General features: G+C 44.4%; 1 protein-coding gene across 1 annotated transcript in view; it reads left to right on the top strand.

Moving 5' to 3' along the window:
* Nucleotides 1-10,364, top strand: part of Reep3 (receptor accessory protein 3) — an 87,333-nt gene that overhangs the window by 63,509 nt on the left and 13,460 nt on the right. The window contains exon 5 of the mRNA XM_021173853.2: nucleotides 361-474. Within this exon, the coding sequence (XP_021029512.1) occupies nucleotides 361-474 (114 nt within the window). The remainder of the gene's footprint in view (nucleotides 1-360; nucleotides 475-10,364) is intronic.

The following is a 10,364-nucleotide window of genomic DNA, read 5'->3' as shown; positions in this document are numbered from 1 at the left end:
ACAGAGAAACCCTGTCTCGAAAAACCAAAAAAGGAAAAAAAAAAGACAAGATCTTACTGTATAGTCCTGGCTTGTCTAGAACACCCTATGTAGATGAGGCTGGCCTCCAATTTACACAAAGATCTGACTGTCCACAGTGCTGGGCTTAAGGCTTGCACTACCACACCCAGCTTAATTTATTTATTCCCCCCCCCCGCCCCCACCCCCACCCCAAGGCCTCCTGTAGCCCAAGGTGGCTTTGAATTTACTAAGTAGCTAAAGATAACCTTGAACTTCTGCTCTAACTGACCATACCTCCCTACAGGGATCTCAGGAGTGTGCTACCACACCTAGTTTTACAGTTAATTTTTCTGCCCCCAGGAAATTGATGATTATATCGTCCAAGCCAAAGAAAGAGGCTATGAGACAATGGTGAATTTTGGACGGCAAGGTTTGAATTTAGCTGCTGCAGCCGCAGTCACAGCAGCAGTGAAGGTAAGTTTGCCTGTGTCTGTTTAGCCAGGGTCTTCTTGTCAGCAGATGCAGAGAGGCAGCTAGTTTTATTTTAGATCATTATAAAGCTATGACAGAATTTCGTTTCATATTTATTCTAACAATGAAATAAACAAGTAGGTGATTTTAATGATATTTTAACACTTCATTTTTTGTCCTACTTGGGAATCCAAGGCTCTTACTGATTATGACATTAGAAGTAGCTAATAAAACATACTTGCGGGCCAGGCATGGTAGCTTACGCCTTTAATCCCAACACTTGGGAGGCAGAGGCAGGCGGATTTCTGAGTTCGAGGCCAGCCTGTTTTATGAAGTGAGTTCCAGGACATCCAGGGCTACACAGAGAAACCCTGTCTCAAAAAACCAAACCAAACCAAACCAAAACCCTGCAAATGTCATTTGGGGGTACAAAGCTCCCCTTTTAACCTTGCATAGTTTTGATAAGTCACCTTAAGTAAAGATGACGATTCTTTTCTCTGTATCTTTGATGTTTCGTTCTCTCTCTCTGTCTCTCTCTCTTGCACTGCCTTGCTAGGATTTCTGGCTTACTTCTACATCTCTACTTCCACCAATTTGAGGTAACTGATTATTCAGAATAAAGCATGTGAAAAGTGTGTTCTCAGAACTGGGTGTTTACTCAGCGAGCCTCTAACGCCGTAGCTCTTCTTTCAAGCCAAGTAACCGATGGAATGCCTTCTCTGGAAACTCTCATTCTGGCTTTCAGATTTCTTTGCATGGAGTAATTGGTGTGGCTTATTTTCAGTAGCATAGCATAACTGAGTTTAGTGTGTGGTGTATGGGAAAAAGAAAAAAGAGCAGACTTCACAGTGCTGGCTATGACCTTTGATGTTACCATGAGCAATTTGTTAATTTATGTGTGCCTGGGGAGCTTTGTGTCTAAAAGGAGGGTGTGAGGGTGATGTGTCTGTGAGGTACCTGATGGCGCAGCACTTGCTCATAGTGGGAACCCGGGAATCTTAACATCATGCGAATGGTTTACTAATATGAAATAAGATGGGGCTATCTATTAGTGTTCTGTTTTCCCGTCAAGCCCTTTCCTTGTTTCTTGTTGTTTTAAGATTTATTTTTATCATGTATGTGTGTGTCTGTGTGTGTCTGTGTCTGTGTGGATATGCATGTGAGTGCAGGAGCCCATGGAGACCAGAATCTTATCTGTGTGTGTGCGCCTGTTGTGCCTGTTGTGTCTGTGTGTGTGTGTGTATGCATGTGAGCGCAGGTGCCCATGGATACTAGAAGCTTGCCTGTATGTGTGTGTCTGTGTGACTGTGAGTCTGCATGTCTCTGTGTGTCTGTGTGAGTATGCATGTGAGCGCGGGTATGCCGATGGAGACCAGAAGTGTAGGATTCCCTGGAGCTAGAGTTACAGACAGCTGTGAGCCTCCTAATGTGGATGCTGGGAACTGAAACTGGGTCGTCTGTAGAGCAGCAGCATGTAGTGCTGTTAACTGCTGAGCCATCTCTACAGATCAGGTCAGACTGTTTCTAACTCACCTATGCAATGGAAAGATACAGTTCAGCTAAGCAGCGATGAAATTGCAGCAGCGAGAGAGTGATGTTACCTGAGGGCGCTTTCCGTGCACAGAGAGACCTTTGGCTCACCTGTCAGAGTTAATATCATCAAAAAGCGAGAAATCCACATGCTGTTCCTAGCAGCATCGCAGTGAGGGCTAAGTGGAGATTCAATATGTAGATAACTATATTGATAATGGTTATTGATTATAGTCGTATGTTGCAGTGCTTACTATTGTATAGTTTTCCTCTTACTGGGTTTGTGAGGGGGTTTTCTTTCTTTAAAATAGATGGATAAACACTAACACAGCAACATTTTGAGCTTATTGAAGCTTTTTGGGTTTTGTTTCTTGCTTAATGAAAATACATCGCTGATCACGTGTCCACCAAAAAGACCACCCAGGAAATAAATCATCTTTCACAGTCAGACCCTGTGAAAGGAGAGGACGGATGTGATCATCAAAGAAAAATAAGTCCTCCGGTATGTTCAGGGCAGGGAGCCTCCAGGTCAAAGGGCCCATCTCTGAGCGGCACCACCCCCATCCCAACCCCTGCCTCCAAACACCAACAAGGAAGCTAGAATTCTTCCATGTCAGACACTAAAAGCACAATCATGTTCAAATGACTTAGCATCAGAACAGCAGTAAATTTCTAATTAGTGACAGTGGAATCACGAAGCCGGTGTGCAGTCACCGGTGATGACATCACCCAAGATGCCATCATGTGGGTCAGGCCCAAGTTCTGTGATAGGCAAGCCTGTCAATCAGGTGTGAATTTAAAATAATCAAAGAAGAGTAAATTTTTTTGTTTGTTTTTTGGGGGCTTTTTTGTTTTTGTTTTTCTTTTTTTTCTTTTTTTTTTTTTGATTTATTTATTATATGTAAGTACACTGTAACTGTCTTCAGACACTCCAGAAGAGGGCGCCAGATCTCGTTACGGATGGTTGTNAGCCACCATGTGGTTGCTGGGATTTGAACTCTGGACCTTTGGAAGAGCAGTCGGGTGCTCTTACCCACTGAGCCATCTCACCAGCCCCCTGTTTTTGTTTTTCGAGACAGAGTTTCTCTGTGTAGCCCTGGCTGACCTGGAACTCACTTTGTAGAACAGGTTGGCCTCGAACTCAGAAATCCAACTGCCTCTGCCTCCCAAGTGCTGGGATTAAAGGTGTGCGCCACTTCTGCCCGGCTCAATTTTTTTTTTTTATATTATGCAAGAAAACTCATAACATGTAGCAACTGCACATACTTTGTCGGGGTGGATATGTTCTGTCAAAGTTTAAAAGAGGGGAAAAAGAAAAAAAGGAGGGAAAACTGTAAACCGGTGAAATCTGGAAAATAGGTTATCCAGCCCAGAGGGGAGATGATGAATTCCCCAGGACTCTGCAGCAAGTCCAAGTGTAGACAGTCGGAAACGGATTCTGTGGATCGAAAGTGCCGAAAGAGATGCTTCTGGAAGAAGCACAGAATGGAAGCATAGAGGCAAGAGTGAGCTTGATGCTGTGCATGGATGATACTTATCCTAGCCATGTGTGTGGTGTGACCCACAAAGAACTCACGGAGTACAGACGGTGCATGCCTGTGCAGCCGTGTGTCCCCCTAGCACCATGAGCATGTATTGGTGAACATGCACATAGTAGGACAACTAAGCAAATGGAAACCAAAAAGGCAATTATTAACACTGTGTGGACAAAGCAGCATAAATTATATTAGAAGCAAAGTCCAGTGATGGAACCTGGCCCGGCTCGGCAGTAAAAAGAACACGATTTAACTAACGACTGTGATCTTGGGAGGTAGAAGGGAGCGCTTGAACGCTTGTAACACCAGTTAGCAGGTTTAGAGTAGTGCGTTCCTCTACAGGGGTGTGATGACAAATGGCTTGCCCCTTCTCCTTTAAGCTTAGCATGGCTCGACCTTGCAGGCCCTTGTGATTATATTTATTTACACCTCAAGGACATCTCCGAACGAGTCTTATTTGAAAGCTTCAACACGACCCTGTGTGGGAAACTGCAGATTCAATTTCAACTTCAAATGTGCTTTGAGCACACATATGAGGCCCTTGTTTTATAAAATACAGAAAGAAATCCCAGCAGTTCTCAGCCTGACACTTAGAAATCCTTTCTAGTGTGTTTCCCTCCTTGTAAGTAGGTGCACCGTATATGTGCCTGGTACCCACAGAGGACAGAAGCAGATGTTGGGGCCCCTGGAACTAGAGTTAGAGGTTGTTGTGAACTGCTATGTGGGTTCTGAGAACCGAAACCATGTTGATAGGAACAGCAAGGGTTCTTAACCACTGAACCATCCCTCCAGCTCCTGAGACACATTAAATAGTGTAACTGTTTGGTTCACCCTATCTTGATGTGTATTTACGAATCCTGTCATTGCTTCCTGGGACTTCAGCAACCTCGTGGTATTATTTTAATCTTATCCCCTCCTTTCATCTCATAGCTTGCTTTCACCGGTTTTTACCAACCTCCGGCCCATATGTTGCACACTTAACATCTCTCTGTTTAATGCCCAGTCTAAGACAGGAGCTGGTGCAGCAGCAGGGCAGACAGCTCGACTCTGTGGCCTCACCGGCTCCTTACTTCCTGACTGTAGCCAGTGTCTGGATTGCCAACTGAAATATGTAACCTGTCTTTTGTCTGTTAAGACCCTCTATTATTAAGTAATAATATCTCACAAAGAGACTTTTCTATAAAAATGTCCCAAAAGACAGTCCTGCATCTGCTTCCTCCTTTGTTTTTTTCTTTTTCTTTCTTTCTTCCTTTCTTTCTTTCTTTTTTTTTTTTACTTGTTTTAAGATTTATTTATTTATTTATTTATTATGAGTACACTGTAGCTCTCTTCAGACACACCAGAAGAGGGCATCAGATCCCATTACAGATGGTTGCGAGCCACCATGTGGTTGCTAGGAATTGAACTCGGGACCATCTGGGAAAATGCAGTCAGTGCTTCTAACCGCTGAGCCATCTCTCCAGCCCCTACTTCCTCCATTGTGATTCATGGATTTCACTTCTGTAGTTAATGACTCAAAATCATCTCTCCACCTCCCAGGCAGGAAACAGAGACTCCAAAACCATCAGAGTTAGTGCTGTGAAACAAGCCCACCACTGAACTTCACATCCCTATTGCTGGTGATGATCTGGGTCTTTAAGAAAAAAAAAAAGTATCTGTGGGTGAGGTGATGTCATGTTCTCATGATGACTCCAGGAGTTCCGGACACTCGATTAATTGTTGGTTCTGTTGTGTCTATTAAAAATAGTAACAGTGTTGAGTACTACGTCATGTTGGCTCTGTTGGCCTCTGGTTATACTGTGCTTATTTTTAAGTGACTGAGATTAGTTTCATCTGTGGAGACTTCATATATATTACAAAAGCCTTATTACCAAAGAACTTACTGAGGCAGACATTTCAAATTCAAGTAAATTGGAACCAAACTAAGAAATCGGTCAGGATTGAGGAGAAACCGGGAGAAGAACGATGGCAAAATGTGTGCATTCATTTTTTTTTTAATAACACGTAGTTTGTTAGAAATATCTTTTAGGGGTGAAAACTTGCGCTCTTCGTATGACATTTAGAGAACAGTAATTTCCTCCCTAGGGTCCCCAGGTTGAATCACCTGAGCATGCCAAGAGTGAAACCAGGAATCTAATCAGAACACTTATTACACCGTAAAGCGGTTTTCAGGAAACCTTGCTCAGTCCCCTGGCCTCATTACCAGGCATCTGTTCACAAGGTCGGGGCACAAGTTTATTTTGGCTGAGCAAAGCACAAATACATGAAGGTCCTTCAAGGATTCTGCTGAGCCTGCTCAACATCCCTGCCTACACGTGGGAGATGCAGGGGGCATTGATGTAGCTGACCGCCGTCCACCCGTGCAATCAAGGGCAGGTGAAGAGCAGAAGTGTTGGCCCCTTTGGCCAACTCAGGATTCGCTCTTCTCGGTACACCTCTCTAAGAGACCAATTCCAGTTTTTATGTGTATAAATTAGAGCTCTGCAGTAAAATTGCTGAAGTCTAATTGGCTTTTTAAACCACTGCCAGTGGCGTCCAATCCCTGACCTCTTGCTATCTGTTTTAATGACTTTCTGTTAGTGAAAGGATTTTGAGATTTTTCAGCCATCATGCCTCATCCTCTTTTCTGCAGGGGTGTGGGGGGTGTGGCAGGATTCAACCCATTTTCCTACCGTCCACAGAACAGTTTGGTGTAACAGATTAGAACACTCAGCTTTGTTCTTGATTTTTTTTTTTTCTTTTAAGTTTGGATTCTGCCACTTAACAGCCATGAGTGTATGCAATTGTATGCAAATCATCTATACTGATAAGGATTAAATATTCTTCTCATCTATAAAGGGGTTGACATCTTTTATCTTTTTGTTTTGTTTTTTGGTTTTTCTTTTTTTTTTTTTTNTTTTCAAAGATTTATTCATTCATTATATGTAAGTACACTGTAGCTGTCTTCAGACACTCCAGAAGAGGGAATCAGATCTCATTACGGATGGTTGTGAGCCACCATGTGGTTGCTGGGATTTGAACTCTGGACCTTTGGAAGAACAGTCGGGTGCTCTTACCCACTGAGCCATCTCACCAGCCCCTGTTTTTTGGTTTTTCAAGACAGGCTTTTTCTCTGTAGCCCTGGCTGTCCTAGAACTCACTCTGTAGATCAGGCTGGCCTCAAACTCAGAAATCTGCCTGCCTCTGCCTCCCAAGTGCTGGGATTAAAGGTGTGTGCCACCACTGCCTGGCCTGGGTTGACATCTTATCTCTAAAACCCGCTACATGTCCAGAATGGTAGCTCTCAACTGGACATAGTTTGTGGCCCCACCAACTCCACCACGGGACATTCTCCTCCATCACAAATGACAAGGATGTATTCCTGGTACCTCCATAGCAGAGGCCAGGGATGCAGCTTGCTGTCCTATGGGGCAGAAACACTGCAGAGACTTTCCAGCTCAAACGGGCTGACAGACCCTGCTTCATAAGGGTGATGATGATTCCAGAAAAGGAATTAATTAAAAAGCCTACACATGTATATAAGATATTTGTCTTTATAGAGTGACTATTTGTCAGTAAATATATATCACCCTCCTCTTCAAAACAACACTAAGATATATCATTCACCAAATGTGAATACACTTGGGCCCGTTCCTGGACTTCATCAGTTTAATTATTGATTGTCTAGAGGGGAGGTTTCCCCAATATTGAGAACTAAACTCTGCAGCTATTGAATGTAACACACATCACAGATAATGAGAAATTGAGCTGAATGCCTGTCATAACAAATGGGAAAGCATAGACAGTAGAATAGAGTCTAACTCACTGTGTGGCTGACCTAGAACTCAGGACCCTCCTGCCTCGCTTCCTGAGTGCTGGGATTGCAGGGGTGAGCTAGCATACCCATCTATACCTATAGTTTTGACATGAATAAGAACTAAAGTTTTTTTTTTTGTGTGTGGTTTTTCGAGACAGGGTTTCTCTGTGTAGCTCTGGCTGTCCTGGAACTCACTTTGTAGACCAAGCTGGCCTCGAACTCAGAAATCCGCCTGCCTCTGCCTCCCGAGTGCTGGGATTAAAGGCGTGCGCCACCACGCCCGGCTTTTTTTTTTTTTAAAGATTTATTTATTTATTATATGTAAGTACACTGTAGCAGTCTTCAGACACTCCAGAAGAGGGCGCCAGGTCTCGTTACGGATGGTTGTGAGCCACCATGTGGTTGCTGGGATTTGAACTCTGGACCTTTGGAAGAGCAGTCGGGTGCTCTTACCCACTGAGCCATCTCACCAGCCCGTATTTCAGCTCTTATTGCTAGAGTGTGTAGTTACTGTGTGGATGGTGACGCCTTCACCCTGATTGACTGGCAAGCTGTCTCCATGCTTACCCGCCCCACTTCAGAGTAACCTCAACTTTCTTGTCCTTTTGTTTAACATTTCACAAGCCACATAGAAGAAAAGGGGTACAGTATTTAAGTAAAGCAGATATATCAGATAAGTGATTATGATGTCTTAATTTGCCCTCAAAACAGAGACACTGAGTCAGAGAGATGGCTCAGCAATTAAGAGTGCCGACTGCTAGCCGGGCATGGTGGCACATGCCTTTAATCCCAGCACTCAGGAGGCAGAGGCAGGCAGATTTCTGAGTTTGAAGCCAGCCTGGTCTACAAAGTGAGTTCCAGGACAGCCAGGGCTACACAGAGAAACCCTGTCTCGAAAAAAACAAACAAACAAACAAACAAGAGTGCAGACTGCACACTCCTGCAAAGGACCAAGAGTTCAGTTACTAGCACTACACTGGGCAGCTCACAACCTTCAATCTCTAGCATCCAGAGGCGCCAACACACACATGCACAGTACCAACCCCACCCCACCCCCAGGCCAACTCCACCCCACCCCCAGGCACCTGCACACTTTAAAAAGGTAATTGTAAATCTTTTTAAGAGATAGCAAAGAGCGGGGCGTGGTGGCGCACGCCTTTAATCCCAGCACTCAGGCGGATTTCTGAGTTCGAGGCCAGCCTGGTCTACAAAGTGAGCTCCAGGACAGCCAGAGCTATAAAGAGAAACCCTGTCCCCCCCCAAAAAAAAGAGATAGCAAAGAAACTATTTTTCTTTCTTTCTTTTTCTTTTCTTCTTCTTTTATCCTATGTTATTTTATGAGACAACATTGGACTGGCCTACTTGTGTCACCCCAGTGCTGGGCTTAAGGGCCCCACCCCACCCCCCACTCACGGTGCCTAGCTTTCATTTTATAATAGGAGTGAGCCATTAGATACAAAAACCATAGTGACAAATGGATCCGAAATTGTTATTGTGTAACCCGTTATTATAATCAAAACTTCATTAAGCCAGGGTGAGAAGGACGGGTAACAACAAAGGTATATGGAAATGCTGTGTAACAAAACCCCATTACTTGGTGTGCTAATTTTAAAACTAATTTTTTAAATGTTTTTTAAACCTTTATTAAATAAGCCTGGTAATTCATAATATTAAAGAAATAGTTTAAAGGAAAGAAATTCAGTCACGTGTCCCATCTGCATAAACATTATGCTGTCTTCATTTTTGCATATTTCCCCACGTACTGCAGGCTTGCAACTACCTTATGGGTGTGATTGGGATTCTGGGGCAGGGAAGGTACAGCCACTACACATCGGGTGGCAAGCATAACTCCTGCACCGGTGAATCTTTGTGCTGTCGGTATGACACTGGAGGGAACAGGTTGGCCTTCCGCTGTGATTATTTTGTAATGTCACCTCTCCTCTGACACAGCTACACTGAATAATTACGGTGCAGTGAATGCTTTTCAACTTCACAGTGCTCCTTTTTTTCCCCCTCTGTTCTCATTTACCTGTGGTTCGGTCTATACAGTGGGAAATCCAACTTCCCCATGTAATAAAAACTGTTGGACCTTCTGATGGCCTAAAACCAACCAACGGTTTATACCTCCTTTTTTCTTTTCTTTTTCTCCACCAGCCTCTTTTTCCCCAAAGACTAGTCCCAGGCTGGCCTCGGTAGCTGAGGACGGCTGTAAAACTCCTGCCTTTCGTCCTAATTGCTGGGACTGCAGACACACAACCACCAGGCCCTGTTTATTCAGTGTTGGGAATGGAGCCCAGGGCTTTCTGCCTGCTCATGCTGAGCCAGCACTCTGACCAATTGAGCTATGCCCTTAGCCCCACTTTCTGCCTTTTCTGTACAGTAATTTAACTTCCTGGAAACCTAGATGGCGTTGATAAAGTCTTGGTACTGATAATAGGAGGGTGTGTAACTCAAAAGCTAGATTACAGTCCAAGCCTTAAGTCAGTCCCCAGATCCCAGAGTTGGGCCTGCTCTGAGTTCAAGCCTGAGGCTACACCCTCCTAGTAGGTGAATGGTGCTCCATGGAGATGCCTGGGAGACTCCAATGTTTACTCTGAAACCCTGCTGTCTATGAAGAACTCTTTAGCAATCACAACTGATAAGTTTCTGTTGTGATAAAGAGCCTGAGCAGTAGCAACTTGGGGGAGGGGAGGATTATTTCACAGCCTATTGCTAAAGGAAGTCTGGCCAGGGATTGAGGAAGGAACTGAAGCAGAGGCCATCGAGGGGGCTTATGACTTGCTTCCCATTGTTGGCTCAGCCTGCTGTCTCCGGACCTCCTGCTAGACCCACCACTGTAGGCCGGTCCTTCCCATGTCAATCTTTAATCAAGAAAATGAACTACAAACTGGGCGTGGTGGCACACGCCTTTAATCCCAGCACTCGGGAGGAATGGGCAGGTGGATTTCTGAGTTCGAGGCCAGCCTGGTCTACAAAGTGAGTTCCAGGACAGCCAGGGCTATAACGAGAAACCCTGTCTCGAAAAACCAAAA

This window comes from Mus caroli, chromosome 10 (genome assembly GCF_900094665.2).
Source record: "Mus caroli chromosome 10, CAROLI_EIJ_v1.1, whole genome shotgun sequence".
Taxonomy (NCBI): Eukaryota; Metazoa; Chordata; class Mammalia; order Rodentia; family Muridae; genus Mus; species Mus caroli.
This window is presented reverse-complemented; position numbering and strand designations above follow the sequence as displayed.